This window comes from Microtus oregoni, unplaced genomic scaffold (assembly GCF_018167655.1).
Source record: "Microtus oregoni isolate MIOR12 unplaced genomic scaffold, Mior012 000013F_ref0000133, whole genome shotgun sequence".
NCBI classification, from domain to species: Eukaryota; Metazoa; Chordata; class Mammalia; order Rodentia; family Cricetidae; genus Microtus; species Microtus oregoni.
The window spans coordinates 46,129,211-46,151,909 of NW_024543072.1; the positions used below are offsets into that span (position 1 = coordinate 46,129,211).

Sequence of the window (22,699 nt, forward strand, 5' to 3'; positions counted from 1 at the left end):
CCTCCTGTTGGCATTTTTACATGATAAAATGTTGTCTTTTCCAACAGCAAAATTTGAACCAGATAGGAAGAAGGAACTTTTCATAGGACAGATTTACTGCAGTCATTGAACTCCAAAGAGAAAATGCAAAGAAGGAACAGTAATGGTCCAGTTTTTACATCACGAGTTCTTTGCAATGTATGCGATTGCTCTGTGTGTGTGTGTGTGTGTGTGTGTGTGTGTGTGTATGTATGTGTGTAGGGGGAGGTAGGGGAGAAAATGTGTGTATAACTTTATTTAAAGAGATTTAAAACTTCCCAGGCCTTGATGCTTTATTGCTTCCCTTTAATCAGAACTCTTTAATGTCAAAATAGCTCCTGTTTCCTTTTCTTTAATTGAATCTCCCCTTCCTCTTGGAACGCCAAGTTCTGTTTTCTCAAACTCTTTACCATAGCCATCTCCAAACTGTTGAAATCATCCATTTCCCTTCCACACGTTCAGAAGATACAAATGCAATATTTCCCAGAAGCTGAGGGTACTGACCCTGGTGCAGGGACTGGTGAGGAAGCTAGCAAACAGTATCAGTCCAATATGTCGGGCGCACTTTAGAGAAAAGTTGAAGGCTGGAGTTATTGGTGCCTGGGGAAATTGCAGCAGAAAGTATTTGAAAACTCTTCCTGGAATGTTTGCAATCAGTAGTCATTCCAAAAAATCCAGATGCCCTAAGAAGGCAATTGAAGTTGAGTGATTGTAAAGAAAATGGGAAAAGCGGAGATTTGAGGGGGAACCTCAAAAATGAGACATAAAACACCAGAATCAGGCATGGAGATATACACCTGCAATATCATCAGACTTCAGTTTAAGGCCATCCTTGGACACACAGTAAGAGTCAGTCTCAATAGAAAACACAACAAAACACTACACCAGCAGAACATTGAGAATAGTAAAACCTCCAAATTTTGAAGAATTGAGGTTATAATGTGAAAGGAATCTATCTATCTATCTATCTATTAAGTAAAAGAGAAGAAATGGAGCAGTATGCTCATTAAAGAGAAAGTTGTTGTCTTTAAATATCCGTAGAGAGCAAAGAAAGATAAAAACTATCATTTAAAACATCATCCCAGTTTTTTTGGGTCATGGGTAGCAATCTCCAGAGCAGAAATTGGTGCTCTAGTAACCGAAGAACAGGAATCAGTGATTTTAAACCCGTGATTCGACGTGAAGAAAATCAGCAAACTAGCAGTATTTTGTTTTATTTTTTAAGATTTATGTATTGTTATATGTGTATGGGTGTCTTTCCTGCATGTCTGTCTGTGCACCTTGTATGTGAAATGCCCTAGGGTGCCAGAAGAGATCTCCTAAAATTGTATTTACAGGCATTTGTGAGCCTCCATGTGGGCTCTTGGGAACCGAAGGTCCTCTGTAAGAACTCCTCACCAGCGAGCCATCTCTCCAGCCCCATGCTGGGATTTTCTCCCTGTTGGAAAGAGTCTAACGGACATCACAAGCAGCCATGTCTGTGGCGACTCAGCTCAGTGTCTAGACAGTGCAAACCATTCTCTGACCCCTGCTACACTAGCCACTCCCTTTGCTGCCTACCTGCAGTGTTCTCAGCTATGCTCTCTTAGTTACCTTGTTTTCCCTTGTCCTTCACAGATGTGCTGAGGTTTTGCTCTCACTTCATGGGTCCATCAGTTGAAGTTTCATCAAACTTGTGTGCTTTGGCTTAGTTCGGTGCCAAGGATTTGGAGTTGGGTTCAGCTGGGCTTCCCACCTCGGTGGTTCGCTCTCGGGGGCTTCCCATTTAGGAACAGGCATGGTGTTTGCCTGTGGTTCCTCTCCCGTTAGTACTTCACAGTAAGGGGAGCACATTGGTACCTGAAAACCCAGACAATTTGGCATTAATGCCTTTAATTCCCACAGTTTTGCCCAGCTGTTGGCTTTATTGTAGCACCCCTAGTGGGGTCCCCAAGCAGCTGCTGTGAAGTGTGGAAGGAGATGGTCCGGAAAGATGAAGGAAGGCCAAGCCAGCAGCAAAGGAGGGCTTGCTTCTGTCCTTGCTACCCAGTAGAACCGGACACCACCAAGGGAATCTCCGCCCACGGAGAAACGGCAGAAACTTCAGCAGGTTTTAAACAGAAGCCCCTGTTTATAGAGCATAAATTCCCTTCTCAGACTGTGGGGAGCTGGAGAGGGAGCTGTCGGGGTCTGAAGGGATAATTTTGGTGAGTGGCCGATGCTCCTTTCTAATAATAGCTAGAAGTTTTCGATTGCGTAGTAAGGGTGCACTGTGCACTCTGGAAATTCTCCTGATGACCTGTTATACCGTTCTTCCAGCTACCAGAGAGTAGCCTGGGCATCTGAGGAGCACGTCCAGGGTCACACAGTACGTGAGAGTGCTTGGTTTAGCCAAGGCCAGGCTCTCTGCGTCATGGATCCTTTAATTCTTCCCCTGTGGTAAAAATGAAAATATTTCTCTTAAGTGTGGGAATGAAAGACAGATGCGTGAGCAACCTTGACTTTGGGTAATCTGTTTCAGGCACCTCATGCTGCCCCTACCTCACACAGCTCAGTTGCCCCTGTGTGCCTTCCTGCTTCTTGTTCTTCCCTTGAGGCTTTTTGTCTTTTAACTGACCCTGCCCTGTCCACCATGTCCACCCGCTCTGTGCTTAGATCTTGCTGTTGCCTTTGTTCGCCCCCCAGCCCTTGTCACAGCCCCTCCTTCCAGTCCCACCACAGTGTTTTAATCCTTGTTTACCACAAATACCACAGTGCGACAATGGAAAGTGCAGGAAGCTGAGGCAAGATGACCCTGACAAGTCCAGATAGTAATGTTTCCAATCCTTGGGGAAGGAGAGGGGGAGAAACTTTGTCCCTCCCTTCCTTTGTTCTTTGTCAGCAGGGAAACCATCTTGCTGGCAGCCTCTGTCTGGCAATCTACCCTGAGGTAGAGGAAAACCATTTTGAGACTTGGAGAACAAGGTGGGAGGCTCCAGCCCAATCAGGTTCAAGGTTAACAAAGTACTTTACACCCACCAGCAAGGCTTGGCAAAGGCACAGCCATGTTCCCTAAGAGGTGTGTGGTGCTCTTGGATTGCTCTTTCTCTCTTTGCTCAAGGCGTGATCAGGTCTGTAGAGAGTGCCCTAGAATAAGGAAACATTCTGCTGTTTTTCCGAAAGTTTCTGTGTCTTATCTTCTGGCAGTGATTAAGTATAATATGTTATCATCTCAAATAGATTCTAGGGCAGGAAAAAAATACCTCCGAAAAGATAGCGATATTCTTTTCTTGTAGCGGTGATCTTAGTTTTGGCAATTACACATCATGGAAAAGATGATGTACCCCAAAAACTTTGTATTAGACTTATTGATTCTAGAGTGTTTAGTTGCCATTGGAATTTTAGGATAATTTTCTATATTTACTCACACTCCATGGGTTTGTCAGTCTGTGCTTGGAGCACAGCTGCTGCTTTGGTACCTTGTAAGTCCTCCCTGTGAGTCCTCCACACAGCTGCTGCTTTGGTGCCCTGTGGGTCCTCCCTGTGAGTCCTCCACACAGATGCTGCTTTGGTACCTTGTAAGTCCTCCCTGTGAGTCCTCCACACAGCTGCTGCTTTGGTGCCCTGTGGGTCCTCCCTGTGAGTCCTCCACACAGATACTGCTTTGGTACCTTGTAAGTCCTCCCTGTGAGTCCTCCACACAGCTGCTGCTTTGGTGCCCTGTGGGTCCTCCCTGTGAGTCCTCCACACAGCTGCTGCTTTGGTACCTTGTAAGTCCTCCCTGTGAGTCCTCTACACAGCTGCTGCTTTGGTGCCCTGTGGGTCCTCCCTGTGAGTCTTCCACACAGATGCTGCTTTGGTACCTTGTAAGTCCTCCCTGTGAGTCCTCCACACAGCTGCTGCTTTGGTGCTCTGTGAGTCCTCCCTGTGAGTCCTTTTGCAATAGGCAGGGAAGGTGATTCTTGCCAAGAATGTCTGAGGTAGAAAATGGCTGTTGTCGTTGGTCACCTGTCTGGTGTGTCTACTTAGATTCACCCCTCCTTTTAGACAGAGGAGTGCTACAGTAACCTACAGAAGAGTTGCCCTGGGAAAGAGGGAGGCCTCAGTGGTCCTCCTTAAAGTAGATTGTGGCAGCATCCCAATCTTTCCACCTGGTTTCAGTCCCTCCTCCAGTTTCCACCCAGTTTTAGAGACCACGTCTTCTGGTTAATACTCTAGTTTGTATGTCTTCGTGTGTCCTTGGGGGTGGTGTGTTCATGGGTGGGTATTTGTATGTGCATGTGGTCCTGCCCACAAGTGCATGTGTGTAGTGTTTGTTCAAAGCTGTGGCCTTCTTCCAGCAGGTGTGGGATTACAGATGTTGACACAGTTTGTCTCTGTGATTGGTGGCAAATTATTTGAGTTGACTTCCATGAGCTGATCTCATCAAGCCATTCATCCTTTTTAGTCCCATTCTTCTGTGACCTTTGGTAGGTCATTGTAATCATATTATCAGTTATGTCTCTCTTAATGTGTCTCAGAAGGTCCTATTGATATGTCATTTGAAATCACCACTGATCAGTGGCAGGTAGATGCAGGTGTTTTCTATCCCTTCTCCAGTTAGTGGGACTAAAAGAACAAACTCCAAGCTGACAGGCGGTCCTGCTGGTGAGGAATTGTGTCTCCCTTCTCCCAGCCCCTTCTCATTCTGTGCACAGGAGCAAGTGACTTCTCCAGTCGAATCGACACACTTGGCTTGTGCAGTGTGACTGCAGCCAGGATCTCCCTTCCTGCTTCTCTAATCCTCCCATTCGGTCCTGGTGAGAAGTGGAGCCAGGCCGGGAAGACGGAAAAGCTGCTGTCTCCTTTCCTCTGTCATATTTGCGATGTCCCTTTCCTTCTTGGAATCTTAACAGCCCCACATTTGTATCTGCTGCTTGTTCTATCGAGAATGGAAAGTTTCTTCCCAGGCCTGGCGAACATAAGGCTACTGTGAGCCTCGGGCAAGCATCCAGGCATTTCCAGAAACCTCCTTCCCTGGCACACCGAGGAGCACTGCTGATCAGAGGGCAAGGGTCTGCTTGTGTTCAGTTATGCTGTCTCTGTTCTTCTCTGATTTCTTCTTTCTCCCCCCCCCTTTATTCCTCTTTTGCGTGAAAATGCTTTTACTGTCTAAGATTGCACTGAACTCTGAAAACTTCCTTAGGCTAAGCTGCAGCAAGGTCACTGTTAGAGCAGAGGGGAGAGCAGTTAAAACTCTTAGACTAAGGACAGAAGGGACCTGAGTCTCATAGGGACCAAGGTCACTCCACGGTTACTCTTTTGGTGGCTCTTCTGAATCTGTGACTTTTCTTGGACGCTGGCTGCATGACATGCTTTGGGGAACCACTCACAATTGTACACAGGCATAAACAAGACAAACATTTTACAGTTGTTTATACTCACAAGAACCTGAAAATTATTTAAATTATCTGCCTGCCAGTAGAAGAATCCTTAGATTCTTAGATGTGAGCCCATGCAGTAGAACATGGTGTTCATGGGAAACCATAAGATAACTGTGGGGGCAGTGACTGCAGAGGTGGCTGTAACATACTGACAAATGAAAAAGATGTTGATTTATATTTGCATATAAATATATTTATATTTATATACACCATGTATACTGAACGTGTGTGTGCAGCCACAGAAATGCCTAGAAGCATATACTATGAACTGGTAACAAATCATGGGGTTGGAATGGGTTCCAAGGTGGAGTAGACACGTTGCTTTTTAGTTTGTGTAGATTTGTGAAAATTATTGTTTTGCAATTTTGTAATTTTTAAATGAGCAATTGCTATCAGTTAAGCAGTAATTGATACAGTAATATCACTAACTTACCTGTAAGTTTTTTTCTATTCTTTATTTCCATTTTCCTTTCTTTCTCCAGTCCCCTCTGCTTTGTATTGTTGAGACAAGATTTCCCTTTGTAACCCAGGCTGACTTGAAACTCACCTTGTAATCCAGTCTGTCCTGGAACCCAGGTGGTCCTCCTGCCTCAACCACCATAGTACTGCAGTTACAGGGAGGGCGGCTTTCACCTCATCTCTGCTCCTTTTGACTTCTGTCCTGTGCTGTGAAATTGCCACCTCTCTCTCCATCTCTCTCTCTCTCTCTCTCTCTCTCTCTGTCTCTCTCTGTCTTCTTCCCTCCCTCTTTTCCTCTCCCTCCCTTCTTCCCTCCTTCTCTCTCTGTCTCTCTCCCCTTTTCCCTCCCTCCCTCTCTTTCTGGTGTGTCTCTCTCTGTCTCTCTCTGTGTGTCTGTCGGTCTCTATCTTCCCCCCTCCCCCGCTCTGTAGTTTGTATGTCTTTATCAGTATCATTGTAAGTCTGTATTCTCACTGAAGTGGGGAGGGAGTAGTGATGAATTCTCCTTTATTTTAAGAATCACAAAAGTGTTTTTACAAAGCTCTAGCTATGTATGCAATGTCAGATTTTCTGTGTTCTGGTGTGTCACCCCAACTATGTACCCCTCGTGATTCTGGGCTTACTGCTTATCCAAAGGAAGGGAAACTGATCACAAGTTATTTTTTCATAAAAACTAAATATTAGATGATAGCTTGACTTTTCTTTGATTTATTCTTTGACAGTTTCATACATATGTATGTCTCTCTATCACACCAGCCTTTATGCTGCTCCTCCACACTTAGCAAACACCTCCCAGTCTGCGCTCTTCTGGCCTTCGCGTACTCTCCTAATATTGACTGCTGCTAAATGTTTAAAATTATGATATTTAAGTTTGATAGCAAAAAGGAGCAATAATTAATATGGTATGAGGGCCCTCAAAATATGAAGCCACTGAGTTCAGTTCACTCATCCACCTCCAGCTCTCCTCAGTGGATAGTAACGTTTACTCTAGTTTTTAATTATATAAGCAATTTGTGTGAAGTACAGTAGATAATTATAATTGTCCTTCTTGTGATTCTGTGGACCAAACCCAAACATACCTTGTACATGCCAGACAATCACTGAGCTCCACTCCAAACCAGCTCCAGAACCTTCTGCGCTTCTGGAGAGCTAGCTCAGGCTGTAGAACGCTTGCTGCACAAGCATTGGGACCTGGTTGCGTCCCCAGCACCCATGCTTTTAAAGAAGTTGGGTGAGGTGAAATGTGTCTATCATCCCAGTGCTGGAGAAGCAGAGACCAAAGGATTCTGTGAGCCTGCTGGCCAGCCAGCCTAGCCTAGTGGTGACAAACCCCCCCCCCCATCTCAACAAACAAGGTCCTGAGGGGTGACACTGGAGGTTAGTCTCTGACCTACACGCATGCACGCACTCACACACACACTTAGAGTTGGTGCCTTTGCCTTGGGATGCCCTGCATGCACTGGCTCCCCTGTTGTCTTCTCCAGCCAGCTTCAGCGAACGTCTTTGTTGTGAGGTTGTGTTATCAGGGAGGCGAGTATCTGTTTTTGGAGAAGGGAGTCAGCCTGGCATGGATCTGACTCCGGAGTGCTTTGAAGTCTTCTTTGAATATGAAACGTGGAATAATGGGACCCCAAACAGTTGACCCCTTTTGTTGCTCTGACTCTGCTTTCGAGGGAGAAGCTGTCCCCAGTTTAAAGCAACACCCTGGGTTGCTGAGGATGTGTGTGTAGCATGCCAAGCACCCAAAAGGACCCTGGCTGTCTCTGAGCAATGGCACCTGATGTACCTTTATAAATCTGTCAGAGGAAACTGTGTTGCAGTACTCTTGCTTACCAAGGTTTTGTTTTTTTCTTTTCTTTGTTTTGTTTTTGTTTTTTGGTCTGTTTAATCCGTCAGACCTAACTTCTTATCCCATAGTTCCTGAGGTGTGTTCTCATTGTAACTTGAGTAACAAGGATATAACTTCATGAGAAAATTTTTGTGCTTGTGCTGAGCCCCCCCTCCATGACGTTTATAAGATTAAATTTACTCATTTCTCCCCCTTCACCCCCAAACATAGACATCTCTCTTCCACCAGATGGATTTCTGGCCTGATGGCGACCAGGTATCTCCTAAAACACCTGTTTTGTTACATTTATCCATTAACGTGTGTGAGTCTGAAGGGGTGACCTGAGCATACTACCGCACAGGTGTGGAGGTCGGGGGACAACTTTTGAGAGAAGCTTTTCTCCTTCCATCACTGAACTCAGGTTGTCGGGCGTCACCTCGACAGCCTGGTTTTGTGGTCTTTAATTTGAGCAAATCCACAATTAGAGGGTTGTGTTCAGATTGCTTGGAAACTGCTTTGAGTACTCTCTAAATCCTCTTCTCATCATCTGTTTGCCTTGGGTGGATTTTCCTAACAACAGAACGTTATCAACATCACCCCCCCCCCTTCACCTTCCAGTTGTGGTGCCCAGGGCTTGTCCTGAGTTCCTCAATCATTCGGGTTCAGTGGCTCCCCATTTCTCCTCCCCAGTGCCATTGCTTCCATCCTGCGGGCCTGGCTTGACCAGTGTGCAGAGGACTTCCGGGAGCCCCCTCACTTCCCTTGCCTGCAGAAGCTGCTGGACTATCTCAAACGGACGATGCCTGGCTCTGACCCAGAGAGGAGAGCGCAGAACCTTCTCGAACAGTTTCAAAAGCAGGACGTGGATTCCGACAGTGAGTACCTGCTTGGTCCCAGAGAAAACCTAGATTGGGATTCTGCATTGTGGAAGGTCCCCATTTGTTGGCTGAATAAGAAACTCTGGTACCCTCAGAAACTGGGGTAGGTGTAAAATTATTAAAGTGTTAACTCAGAACCTTAAAGCTTTAGAGTGAAAAGGGGGATTTTTGAGACTGATTTTATGATTTTGCAGATTAAATTCTGAGGCCAACTCAGAGGAGCTAAGCCATTTCCTGGGGTTTCTTCTGTCACCAAGAATAGAGTTTCCTTGATTTTTTTTTTATTTTTTAACTCTCTGTTGTCAACACGGGCCATGCTGAACATGACCTGGCTACTTATTCCCTGCCTCACATCTTCTCTCAGATAAACCTGTCACAAACAGCAACACCACAGAGCTGGCAAGGATTCAAGCCCATTTCCCCTTTCAAAAGCTTGGAGGAGGTGTTTCTCCTTTGCCCTAGAAAGCTTTGCTGTAACTGTCCCCAGCAGCGTAGATTACCGTCATCTGCTCTCTCTAAGGGCCACGTCAAAGGAAGTTTCTGAGACTGTTTTTTCCCATTGGAGGCTGACCTCTAATCTCAAGGACAAATGCAGGGGCCACCACTGCTGGTCATAAAGTTTGTTGACTGCCAAGCTCTGAAGAAATTAGTCAAGAGGTTCCATCAGCACAATGGTACATCCTTTCACTGAGGTGTAGGCTAACAGTTTCCATGGCAACTGACCCACTTGGAACTTCTGATGGGTACTTCCTTGAAGTAATGCTTGATTTCCTCCATGAGGGAAAGGAAATGGGTCTAACACAGATAAGGGACGCTACCCCAGAGCCAAGAAAAATACAGTAACTCTCCATTTCACTGGATACCTGTCGAATGGTTTGCACAGACTGGGGACTGGAGAAGGGGAATGTGATTGCATCATCTGGCTCAGATTGCCAAAGGCTTTGTATCTGCGATGACTTCATCTGCCGGGAATGCTTGAATACCCGGGAAGCTCCAGCTGCCAGACCTCAGCTCCCTTCTGGGCCTCTGGGCCTGCTTTGTGCTGGAGTGGGAATGCTGCAGGCCGCTGTTGCACTGGAACCCAGCTCTCCCTGCTGGGGCTGCCTCTGGCTCCTCGCCTAATTGGGGATCCAGGGGAACCAGTCATTGGTTGTCTCCAGCTCAGGGACTGGAGGGCAGAGCTCTTTTGGCAGGCAGAGGCAGGGACAAGGGAGGTGGCTTGACTTCACAAAAACTTTTAGGCAATGCCCAAGAAGGAATCTTTTCCAAAGTATGGGCAATTATTCTCAAGAAAGCTCCAGGGCCTGTTTATGAAGTGCAGGCACCATTCCTGAGTAGGGGTGTTGGGAGCTTGAGTCCCTTGTGCCCCACCCCTCATGTCTCACTAGCGAAAGTAACGAGGTTTCCTGTGGGTCTTCATGTTTCACACACCTTGGAGAGAGGCAGGTGCTGGAGCAGCCAAGTCCTAGACCGGGTTCCAGAGAGGATCATAGTCGTCACACAATTGCATTCTGGGTGCACACCAGACTTAGGGGTGCTTGAGTGAGCCAGTGAGCGAGCGAGCGAATGACCTCTATGCTTACCCTGTACTCTCCCTTGACTGCAGCAGGGCAGCCTCTGCACTGTCTTGGAGGTGGGTGGTATACTGTATCTGTGGGAGGGATGGACGGCCCTGTTGAGCCTTTGATTAGCACATCAGATTTCTTATTTCTCCACTGAATGAGAAAGTACTGGAGCTGAGTGGAGGGAAAGTACTGGAATCTGGATCTAGCATCCTGCACATGGTGCGATTTCAGCTCTTTAATTGGTACTTGCTCGTATCCAAGGTATCAGGAATAGGCACTGCTGCTCTCCCCCCTTTTCCCAGATATAGCCCAACCCATTCACATCAGGCCCTTAACTCCAGGGCCAGTCCAAAAATCATAGCTCTGCCCCCAGAGTAGCACATGGTGCCTGACAGGATAAGGGTTAGGTCTCTCATAGGTAGTTTAGAGGAAGCTGCACCGATTTGATGGTGCAAGATGCCCAACAACATCCATTCTGAAGAGAGAAAAGGCTTAAAATGTAAACATGCTGAGGAGGCCTAACCCAGACCGGAAAGTCCGCCAGGATGTCACTGTGGTGACTAGAACCCCACCCCCACCCCCATGAGCAGTGGCAGGTTTGACAGGAAGGAGAGTGACAGGAATGAGGTTGGGAAACAACTCAGAAACTGGTAGAAGATTCCCGTAAGGGGACTTTAAGTGGTGGCTGGAGGCTTCTGCAGCTGGACTCAGTGACGGTTAGCGGGTGGTGGTTTTCTTTGACCTCTGCAGGCGATGACCCTTGAACTTTCTGATGACTGATGGCCAGCTGTAGAGGGTCCCAGTGACTTTAGTTTAAATTTATTTTACACTTTGTGTGCACTCTGGGTGGAAGCTGATGGCAACTCTGAATGTCTGAGTCTGAAATATGTTTGAAGGTTCTATGGGTCTCATGCACGTCTCTGAAGTCCCAATGGTCTGTCCTACCCGCCAAAGCCTGGCCTGCTTCCTCCTCACTCTTTTAGGCGTCTGGTTCTGAGTGACCCAACAATCAAGGATTGTGTGTCTGGGGTGAAGGTGTTAGCTGGGTTAGTCCCGGAAATGATGATGGTGTTGGCGGGACCCGAGATGAGGGTTGTGTTGCCTTACTTCTGCAGTCTTTGCCTAGGCTAGCCTCTGAACAGCCTCTCAAGGATAGCCCAAGGCCTCTGAGCCTAATAAGAATGAACCCACGGGACTGGATCTCCATTTGGCTCCAGTTTTGTTCTCTTTCATCTCTTCCTGTGGTTTTCTGAAGAGTTAGCTCTTTCCTTCCCGAATGGAAGAAGTGCAGCTTGACGCTGTGAGCAAACCCTTAGGTGTCGCCGATTTACTGATTGTGTCCTCATTGTGGGCAGATGGACTTCTCAACACCAGCTCCTTCAGCCTGGAAGAGGAAGAGGAACTGGAGAGCGGAGGCTCAGCAGAATTCACATGCTTCTCAGAAGACCTGGTGGCGGAACAACTGACCTACATGGACGCCGTAGGTCTCTTACTGTATCTCAGATGTGCTTCCACTTAAAACCTTTGTCAGTGACAATACTGGTGGCCCAGATAGGGCAGAGGGCAGCACTGGGGACCGGGCTAGAAATCCTTCTAGTCTTTGAGAGAGTCTGGCTGTAAAGCGAGAGTCGTCGGGGTGCTATGTGACTCACTTGTATGAATAATTCAGGCCCAGCTCTTCTTGCAGCCCCGGGTGAAAGTGCATTTTCCTCGGAGCTCAGGTCACAGAGGGAAGTAAGAATTCTAATCCTAGTGAAACAGAATCTACCCTGTTCTGCGGGTATTTCTCTCCCTTCGGACTCATAAATATTTCAAGAGCCGAACTGTTTATTTGGAGGATTGTAAAGGGGTCAGAGCACAAGTTAGGATGAAATAAATTCATTGACTCCACATGTGACCGTATCTGGCGGAGGGTTTGCACGTGTGCTTGCTGCACATTTGAGGCCGGACGGTTTCTGTGTGCTGTGCACATTGGACCGTGTGAGTCACATTTCAAAGCTCCAGGTTTGCTGGAACGCACAGTTAAAGAATTACCCATGGTCACGGTGGCCGTTCTCTTCTGCTCCTAACTGAGAGCTGCCGCTTCTGCAGCATACGGAACGGCCACAGATTCCAACCAGTGAGAAAGCAAATAAAGTATGGAAAGCAGATAGTCTGTACGGAACACATGCTGGGTGGAAAACAGATCAGAGAGTCTACACAGAACACATGCCGGCTATCTTTCTTATAAACCAACTTTTACACATCTTATATTGAGTTGTACAAATGAGAATCTGATCTATTCAACATTTTTTTTTGGTTGTACAACTGATAGAATAAGGGAAAGTTGAAAAATATCTTATTTTTATCGCTTTAAGGGAAAGACCTGGAAACCAGGCTTTAGGTCCCCCATGCTTCTGTATGGTTTGTGAGGCTGGATTTTTCCCCTCCTATTTAGCATCTTTCTCTGCTTTGAAAAATGAGGAACAGTCGCACTGAAAGATGTGGCATGTGCTATAGTGATGTGGACTCCTTTCCAGGTGTCCCGAGAGCATCTGTCCGCGTGGTAGATGACTGGCGGTTGTCCAGGACACTCCAATCGCTTTTGATTCAAAGGATCATGTGGGGTCCAGTTGTGGTGGCTCATGCCTTTAATTCTAGCACTAGGGAGGCAGGAGCAGGTGGATCTCTGTGAGTTCAAGGCCAGTCTGCTCTACACAGTGAACTCCAGGACAGCCAGGACTACATAGGGAGGTTCCATTTAAAAATAAATTCAAAACAAACAAACAAACAAACAAAATCCATAAACAAACAGAAACCACCAAGTAGTAAGTCAGGTGGAGAAAGGTGATTTATCCTTAGAAAACACCGATCTGCAGATGTCCTAGACGGCGTGTCCCTCAGAGCTTCTGTGATGTCCTTAATGTCCATTCCTCTTTCGTTTCAGCAACTATTCAAGAAGGTCGTGCCTCACCACTGTCTAGGCTGCATTTGGTCTCAGAGGGACAAAAAGGAAAACAAACACTTGGCTCCTACGATCCGTGCCACCATCTCTCAGTTTAATACTCTCACCAAATGTGTCGTCAGCACCATCCTGGGGAGCAAGGAACTCAAAACTCAGCAGAGAGCCAAAATCATCGAGAAGTGGATTAACATTGCTCACGTAATTGTCTTATACAAAAGTCTTTGTGTTTGGTAGATGGCCTTCCTGAGGCTCTGTGGCTTCAGGCCTGAGTCCTCAGATGTGAGTTACACTCCGCTGACGCTCAGAATCCAGGCTGTTGGAGCTGTTGACATGTCACGTGACTAGCGTCTAGCACCGTGTACAGAAGACAGTCTCCAAGTCACTGTTCTTCTAGTCTATGAGTTCCTAATATGTGCGAGTTCCAGTATTATTTACTTTCGGGATATAGAAGCTCAACCACAATTGATTTAGCTATCCAGGAGCCAGTTACTGAGGTGACTTCTGCCTGTGCAGGGGAGGGTCAGCAATAGGAAGAGGGAAAAGTTACCCCTGCGTAAAGTTGGTCAAGGAAGACTGTGTGAGTGAATTTAGCTTTATCTGTCGAAGAGTGGGGTTGTAGGTACTTGAAGATGAAAGTTTTCTTCTAGGCAAGAGGAAGCTACAGTAAAAATGAAAGAATGATTGTTACTCTATTATGTTCTGGGCCATGATTAACCCTCAACCAAAACAAAACACATTTTGCTTCATGTTCCATTAGATATATTTTTCCACTAAGCCTGTTTGTAGGGCATGATACCTGAATAGTTTACATTTTCTTTTATTGTTTTTGACCAAAGAGTAAAGCCACAGATGTTCCAGAGAATTTGCCCTTTTTTTTTTTTGAGTCTTTAGAACAGCCTATCGCCCTCACATGCTAGTGTCGGAAAGAAATGAACAGGAAGCAAAACACAGACGTCGTAAAGAACTTACCTCTCCCCTGTTATAAGTCAAACTTATTTCTCCACAAAAATAACTGCAAGAAGTTTTGAGGGAATTTGACACTAGCATGGGATGTCTCTTTCTCTTTAGAATTGTAAGAAAATATTTTTTGTCACAACCTTTATGCCTCAAAACTAATGGTCTTTATGCTTCGAATTCATGGACCTATTTAGACAGGAAAAACACACCATCCCAGTGTGTGGCTGAGTGGCTTGAATAATGAATTTTAGTTGAAGTTAAATATAGATTGTGTGTTTATATGATAGAGAAACTGTGGATAACTCAGAGTGTACTCCACATCCGATAGCATGTGGAGAAAGCCAGGAGTCTTTATCCTTGCTCTTTCTTGGGCTTTTCCCCAGTGTTGAATATGCTGTGTTTCTTGAAATCGTGTAGAATAACATCATAAAACGCTAAAACTCACAGGTGGTTTTCTGCCAAGATTTATTTTATTCTTCCCTCATTAGTCACAGTCGATTTCTATTGAAAAAAAAGTTTGAAAAATGCTATTAATTTTGCATGTAGAAACGACTTCTGACCTAATATGGGTGTGTGCTCTTGGCCTTGCCTCTGTGCTGCATTCTCGATCTTGCATTGCGTCTTTTGGAAGATGCCTCCTTTTTAAAAAACGTGACTGGATGCTTCATGCGTTCCCTTAAGCCCTTAGCCTCAGCCTGTTACTGAATAATGCGTTCCATATGTTTATTACGATGGACATGAGATATCAGGGCCTGGGTGTCTTTATTTATTGCAAGTTTTCTGGTTTTCTAGAACATAATTTTGGGATGCTGAACCTCTGTTGAACCACACTGTCAGAGTGTGGTTTCCAGACTGCAGCAGCTCTACTCCCTCCCTCCCTCCCTCCCCCTTCCCTTTCTCCTTCTGGCCCTTCCTCTCTTTTTCTTTTCTTTTTTAAATAAAGGGGACTTTAGGACATTTTTAAAGACCGGGTGTGACTTTTATGAAATACATTGAAATTTACTTTGAAGAAAACATTTAAGGGTTTGATTGGCATGCAAGATTTTATCATGCCAAATTGGGGAATTCAGTTTCCCTCCATAGTGCAGATCAAAATTGCTTAGCAAAATGATTCTTGAAGCAATTTGCACTTGGTGTTCTGCATGAACCCAAACATGTACTCATGCAGTGTACTCAATGTAAAACCTGGATACAGTGCACTCCTCTGTACTTACATGTAAATATCTCTGACATTTTCCCAGTGTCACTTCCCCAGGCCAGCTAGCAATGAGAGCTCTTCCTGTTTTACCAACCCTACTGCTCTCTCTCTCTCTCTCTCCCTCCCTCCCTCCCTCCCTCCCTCCCTCTCTTCCTCCCTCCCTCCCTTTCTCTAGGGTCACTGGCTGCCCATATGGGCTTGGTCCCTTATGGTAGGATACATTTAAGCAAGGAGCTTCTCTCCTTACCCAGAAAACAACACCCAGAATCTTTCTGCTTTGTTTTAAAACATTACCAAAATGAATCTTACTTTAAAAGCCCAAGTTATTTTGGAAACATTGAGGTACCAAGGTGTTTCTGAATGTTTACTATTGTGGGACAAGCCAATTTGAAACCAAATGACTGTGTATAAAAATATTCCCCCTTGAATAAGAGCATGAAAGCCCAAGTTCAACTTGTGGTGAATTTTTATTGCCAAGTTATATACACCTCGCAGGGCACGGGCTCTTTGTACCATCTGAACTTACAGTGGTTTCTGCCCGGCTCCCTCAGAGAGCCGCAGGACACAGTGATCCCCCGCATATATTTTTAAGGCATGCCTATGTAAGCTTTCTGCAGAAGAAAGTTGACCTCTCCAGCGTAGCCGTGCATGCTTACCGCCTCGAGTTGTTTTTACTGGGAAAGCTGGAAACTATAAAACTGTAACAACAGCGCAAAAATATATTGGGGGTGGGGGTGGGGACCAAACTGACGGTGCCAAAATCTATAAAGTGTTTTGGTGACTGGGGCGGGAGGAAGGAGCCACTTTTTGATGTGCAGTATTTATACAGCTGCCTATTTAGTGGTAAGAATTCATAGCAGCTGTAATACCTCTAACACAGGAAGCCAGCGACCCACTGTAATACTGATGTCTAAATGCCTTTTATGTCTCTGTCGCTCCCCGCACAGGAATGTAGGATCCTGAAGAACTTTTCCTCCTTGAGGGCCATCGTTTCCGCCCTGCAGTCCAATTCCATCTATCGGCTGAAAAAGGCTTGGGCTGCCGTCCCAAAGTAAGTTCCCCAGTGCCTGCTCAGTTCTTCTCTTCCCCGGGCGATCTGTTGCTGCTTCCGTACCATGGGTGCTTACCGTCAGAACACGTATTACATGACAAGAGAAACATATCTGAAACCCCACGTGTGTTTCAGGAAGGGCACATTAGTGAATTTCGCAGAAGGGCTACTGTAGGAATCACACTGACTCTCAGTGTGTGCCAGAGCCGTGATTACCACCAGCCTGGGGCTGCTATGAAAGATGTGTTTAGTATCTGGGTCTTGGGGGACGAGGTAATGAGTGGTGGGGCTGGGCAGTTTGCATGATTTCTGGTTATTTTCTGGCCCGTTCCAAAGCCCTAAGCTGCTCTAGGATGGGAGGGATGGCGTGTGCAGTTAGGACCCTGATGGTCAGTAAAAAGCGATGGTGCCTCTTCTGCTTCTGCGTATTCAAAGCTGCCTTAGGCAAGGGGCTTCTTTCAAGGTGCCTGACTGAGATTATCAGCCACTCCCATCCTGTGCTGTTTTTTCTTCAGACTTCTTAGTTCCAGCCTTTGGAACTGGTACCACAGTGTGATCTTACTCTGGTCCCTATTGCTGTTTCTTCCACTTCTGGAACTTTGTGGACCAGAGACTTTTTTTTCAAAGAAATGAACAGTTTGTTCCTACAGACTTAGAGGATGTCTATGTCAGAGTCTCTACTGCTCTGATAAACACCATGGCCAAAAGCAACTTGGGGAGGAAAGGGTTGACTTCACTGTACAGTTTCTAAGTCCATCATCCAGAGGAAGTCAGGGCAGAACCTGGAGGAACGGTGTGCACTGGCTTGCTCGGCCTTCTTTCTTCTACCATCCACGATGACCTGCTCGGGATGGCACCACCATAGTAAGCTGGGTGCTCTCCTATCTACCATCAGTCAGGAAAATGCCCCACAGATTTGTGTACAGGCCTACAGGCCAATTCTATGGAGCATTTTCTTGGTTAGGATCTCTTCTTCTGGGTGATGGTGGTGCACGCCTTTAATCCCAGCAGTCAGGAGGCAGAGACAGGCAGATCTCTGTTAGTTTAAAGCCAGCCTGGTCTACAGAGTGAGTTCCAGGACAGGCTCCAAAGCTGCAGAGGAACCCTTTCTTGAAAAAAAAAAAATCTCTTCTTCCCAGAATATTCTTGCTTGTGCCAAGTTGACATAAAAACCAGCCAGCCAAGAGGGTAAGCCTTGTGTCATGGGTCCCATTGGGCTAGCTCCGTCCAGACCTTCCGAGGCTTGAACTGGTGAGGCTGCCAAGCTGTATCAGGAAGAGTGTGGGAACTGCCCATCTTCCCTGTATGCAGTACAGTCAGTGCTGATCAGGAGGGAAGTCAGCAGACTCTCTAGCTACGGCTGCCCTGAGTTTGCACTCAAGCCGCAAGCCCTGGGTGTGTGGTTCCATCATCACCCACAATGGATTAAGCCCTAAGGGACTGATACTGTTTGTGGTAATTCCTTGTCTGGGTAACTGCTACAAAACACCCGAGCAGAGCAACCTAAGGAAGAAAGGGTTTAGTTTGGGTTACAATTCTAAGGGCTAGAGTAGGTGTGGCAGTGGGAGTAGGAAGTGGCTGAAAGCTTGTATGGAGCTTGTTGTTTCCTTACCATCCAGCCCAAGACTCCAGCCTGTGGGGTAGTATGGTCACATTTAGGGCAGTGTCTAGCTACGCTCTGTCACTGTGAGGCGCTAGGGCTGTGTTGTAGTTACCGCTCTGTCACTGTGAAGACCAAAGCGATGTATAGAGGAAGACATTTAATCGGGGCTGGCTTGCAGTTTCAGAGGATGAGTCCATATGAGTCCATACCATCATGGCAGGGAGCATGGTGGCGGGCATGCGTGGTTCTGGAGCAGTAGCTAAGAGCTTACACCTTGATCTGAAGATAGTGGAGAGAGGAAATGGAATCCAGCATGGACTTTAAAACCTCCAAGCCCACCCACAGTGACACACCTCCTCCAACAAGGCCACCCACAGTGACATACCTCCTCCAACAAGGCCACCCTTCTAATCCTCCCACACAGTTCTGCCAACTGGGCACCAACTATTCAAATAGATGAGCTTACTGAGGCCCTTCTGGTTCAAACCACTGCAGGTGGGGTTTTCCACCTCAACCATGTCTAGATTTTTTTTTTCAAGAAAGGGTTTCTCTGTGGCTTTGGAGCCTGTCCTGGAACTTGCTCTTTATACCAGTCTGGCCTCGAATGCCTAGAGATCTGCCTGTCTCTGCTTCCCAAGTGCTGGGATTAAAGGCATGCACCAACACGTCCTGACTATGTATTTTTAGAAATATACCTGGGGGGAGGGAGAAATATACCCAGAGAGATCTCCATGGTGATTCTAACCACCATCATGCTATTCAACTCTGTAAGAGGTCCACATTGGCAAGCCAGAATGTCACAGTTTCTGCTGGAGAATGGGTGCCAGAGGACTCATGTTTACAGATGAGACGAGAAGCAGCTCTTATTGGTTAGGTAATTCTTTGATGCTGTACAAGGAAGGAATTAAAATGAATGGTATTAGTCCTAGCATTCGGAATGCAGAGGCCCATGGACCTCTGTGAGTTGGATGCCAGCCTGATCTATATAGCAAGTTTCAGGCTAGCCAGGGCTACATAACAAGACCTAGTCTTAAAAAACCGATCTTAATATGCTTGGAGTTACATAGCTGAAGAAGCCACACCCACCTGGACTACAAACCTCCAACTGTGTCAGAATAAAAATGCTTTTCAGGTCCACTACACTTTTCTAGATTACCACTCTTGTTCCCCCCACCTTTTTCTTTCTTTCTTTTCTTTTTCTATTTTCAGTAGTGCCTGTTACTCTGTATGAGAGTTGATTAATTTTCCCCTGAATGTACATTTATTGAAAGATATAGGTCGTGAAGAATCATTTGATGGCAGTATCTGGTAAAGTAGGAGGGGAAAATCAGAAGCCTACATCCTCTACGTCTTGGTACGCCTTTCTTACCCCTTATTACTGTTCCACACAAACAAGGGAATGGTCAGATATTAAAATGTGGTCTTGTCTGATGTCAGAGAAAGAATGGTTGTGACTTTCATTGGTGGGTGACTAGTGGCCTAACTAGCCCAGGAACTCTCCTGCAGCAGGTCTGAATCTTAAACTACAAGTTGAAAAACTAGCGCACAGGGGGCTCGAGAGATAGCTGCATGGTTGAGAGCCCTCCACGTTCTTGTAGAGGACCCAAGTTCAGTTCCCAGCACCCACATTCATTTGTAACTTTAATTCCAGAGGACCAGATGCCTCTGGGCTCTGAGGCCACTACACTAATACACCTCACAGACAGACACACATAAACACACAGTGAAAGTAATGCAAATAAATCTCTAAAATAAAAGCCTACAATCCATGTGCCTTAGTTTCTTGGGTTGCCAAAGAGAAGATTCGTTTTTTCAGCTGGATTTTCAAACAATTTTTCAAAAAAAAAAAATAACGAAAAATCTCAAAACTGAATTGTCGGCCATGTGTGAATGTTGGTGGTTGGTTTTTGGTTGAGAAAGGATGCCATAGCCTATCGCTGGTGCCCTTTCCATGTCAGTTGTATGTGCTCTCCATGGCTAAATGCCGGGAGGGGGAGTCGTGGGCTCTTACTTAGGAACCACTTTCATTATCATCCTTTACATTGCTAGCTTTCACTGCAGAGTCTTCTTTCTATTGAAGGACTTGCATAACTAAGTTCTTAATTGTTTTCTCCACAACAGAAATAGCTTTCTTTTCGTGGTTTGGTTATACAAATAATGTTATACTCATTATAATGCGAATAAGTCTTAATAATGGCCTTTTTATGGTAATAAAGTTGCGGTACACATGGGAATTTGGCTGCTAATCATTTGTGGCCCCCGGAGCCATCCATTCAGTGGCTGTGGAGAGATGTGTACACAGACAAGACAAGTGGGATGCTTTGGGGGCAGTGCATGGGGCGGGGCATGAGCCTTACAGGTGCTTTACACCTGCTGTGCTTCAGTGGCTTTCTTGTATACAGACGAGGAAATTGAAACAGCAAAGGTAAGCCACTTGTCCAAGATCACTAAGGCAGTAAGTAGGGTTGAACCCATCTGCCATAACTGTAGAACCCACTGTGGTTCTACCAATCTTCTCTGACTGCGAGAATAAGAATACAGGCCCAATGCAGACATTCGGGTTCTGTGTCTGTCCTCTCTGACTCTGAGAATAAGAAAACAGGCTGGGGTGCAAACATTCGGGTTCTGTATTTGCGGCCCTCAGAAGGTACTAGTGAAAAGCAGAGCAAACTTTTGGCCAAGGCTTCTTTCTCTCTAAACTTAGGTGTCTGCCAAGATGACCTCTACAAGACTCGGTGTATATTATTGGGATAAATCCTTTTTTTTTTTTTTGGATTTTTGAGACAGGGTTTCTCCGTAGCTTTTTGGTTCCTGTCCTGGAACTAGCTCTTGTAGACCAGGCTGGCCTCGAACTCACAGAGGTCCGCCTGTCTCTGCCTCCCAAGTGCTGGGATTAAAGGCGTGCGCCACCATCACCCAGCGGGATAAATGCTTTTTAAACTTACTTAAGGGAACATCTCTCTAGAACTTGATGCCTCAAGCGAATCATCATTTTTTAAAATGAAATACATATGATTTAGAGCAATTTCTCCTATCGTTTGGGTAACTGTGTTCATCTTTTACAAAAGCTGTCTACATGAGGACACTCAGTAGCTCCATTTGTGTTACGTTTCCCACCAATCCTGAGGGCCGTCCCGTCTTTCCTGGCAGTGTGGACTGAAGACAGCTAAGCTCAGGGGTTGCCTTTTTGCATCTGTTGTTTATTTTTCCTTCCTCCTTGCTCACAGGGACCGAATGCTGGTGTTTGAAGAACTTTCAGACATCTTCTCTGACCATAACAACCATCTAACCAGTCGGGAACTGCTCATGAAGGTGGGGCTCCTTCTGCGCTGACCTTGGAAACCACTTGTGTTGCCTCCCAAGGAAGCAGAATTTTTATCTCATCCTTAATCTAGGAAACTTGGGACTCAGAAAATCCAAAGCCCACTTGAACTTTCTCTTTCTACCCTTTCTTCCTTCCCACCCACACAACTGCATAAAAACCGGGGTTCAGGTGTGCAGGTCTCTAATAAGCAACTACTTAGTGCTAGCAGTTGCATGAATGGGCGACTTTGAAATAGCCCTTCTCAGCAAAGCAACTCTTTGAACGTTTGAATGACAGGGCCAGTCTACAATTCCACATCCCTTTTTTTTTTTGACCGAATTGCACAATATTTTTCAGTCAGCAATGTTTATTGAGCACCAGATAAGTGGTGACTCTTGAACTGCCTGTTGGGCAAAGGGGTAGCCTGGCTCTTTATATACATCTTTAGAAACATGCTGAATGCCTAGCATTTATAAAACACTGGGCTTGCCTCTAGAAATATGAAGCTTTATAACACAGCTTGTGTCTAGGAGTTCACCCGCTGTTGGGGGCTGTGGGCAATACAATACCCACTCACATGACAGATAACTTCATCACACTCAATGGGGCATTAATATAGGCCAGATCCTGTCTTCATAGCTTTCAGCCATCTAAATTTCGTCATCTTCATTGTAGATAGCTAAGACCTATAGTGGATGTAGCATGTCCCTTATTCCTCAGGTACACACCTAACGTATAGTATCGCTGAATTTTGAATCCAACTTAGGGACAATCAAAGACTTGTGTTTTGTTTCACACTGCCTTGTGTGAAGCATACCCGCAGACTGTTGTTTGTCCCCGTGGGTTACTGCGTTTGCCGCTCACATAACTTTCTGTTTTCCCGCCTTGGTTCCTTCTTGGCGCAGATGATACAGGGTGGTCAGTTTATGTTGATGTCTGACTTGGGCTTCGGACTGCCTGATTACCTGCACCCTAAACAATGATTCGTGTGACTGTGTAACTCCTTACTTCATGTCTTTCTGGATTCGCAGACTTTAAATGGAAACCCATCTGCCTGGAAGGCTGTGGCTCAGTGGCCTCCCAGTCTGCAGCACAGAGCTAGACTAACTGGAACCACACACTGAAATCCCAATAGCCCTGAATCATCCTCCCAAGGCAGATAAATTGAATGGTGTGCATCTCATGGCTGGTGACAGTCTTCTGGCTGAAACCTTAGATGCAGACTATATCTAGACATTAAAGATCCCATAAACCTTTCTCAGACGGAGACATCCACCTTGGGACTCTAAGTTAAATGTCATATAAGGCTCCAGCTGCAATGAACTGACAAACTTGGCGATGAGTTCAGGTGGCCTGTACATTGTCATGGATGCTGGTGGAACGCCCTGGGCAGTCCATATGTGTGTGCAGGTCCCTTTCCCATTAGCTCTGTTGATCATTACTCATGTGGAGTGTATAATTCTGGGTGTAACTTCTCAACACACTTGTAAATAATGAGATCAAGGTACTTAAG

General features: G+C 45.9%; 1 protein-coding gene across 3 annotated transcripts in view; it reads left to right on the plus strand.

Moving 5' to 3' along the window:
* Positions 1 to 22,699, plus strand: part of Rgl1 (ral guanine nucleotide dissociation stimulator like 1) — a 277,227-nt gene that overhangs the window by 222,595 nt on the left and 31,933 nt on the right. For all 3 annotated transcript variants that reach the window (XM_041662621.1, XM_041662623.1, XM_041662622.1), the window contains 5 exons: positions 8,377 to 8,561; positions 11,485 to 11,609; positions 13,056 to 13,271; positions 16,176 to 16,279; positions 21,110 to 21,194. In XM_041662621.1, the coding sequence (XP_041518555.1) occupies positions 8,377 to 8,561; positions 11,485 to 11,609; positions 13,056 to 13,271; positions 16,176 to 16,279; positions 21,110 to 21,194 (715 nt within the window). The remainder of the gene's footprint in view (positions 1 to 8,376; positions 8,562 to 11,484; positions 11,610 to 13,055; positions 13,272 to 16,175; positions 16,280 to 21,109; positions 21,195 to 22,699) is intronic.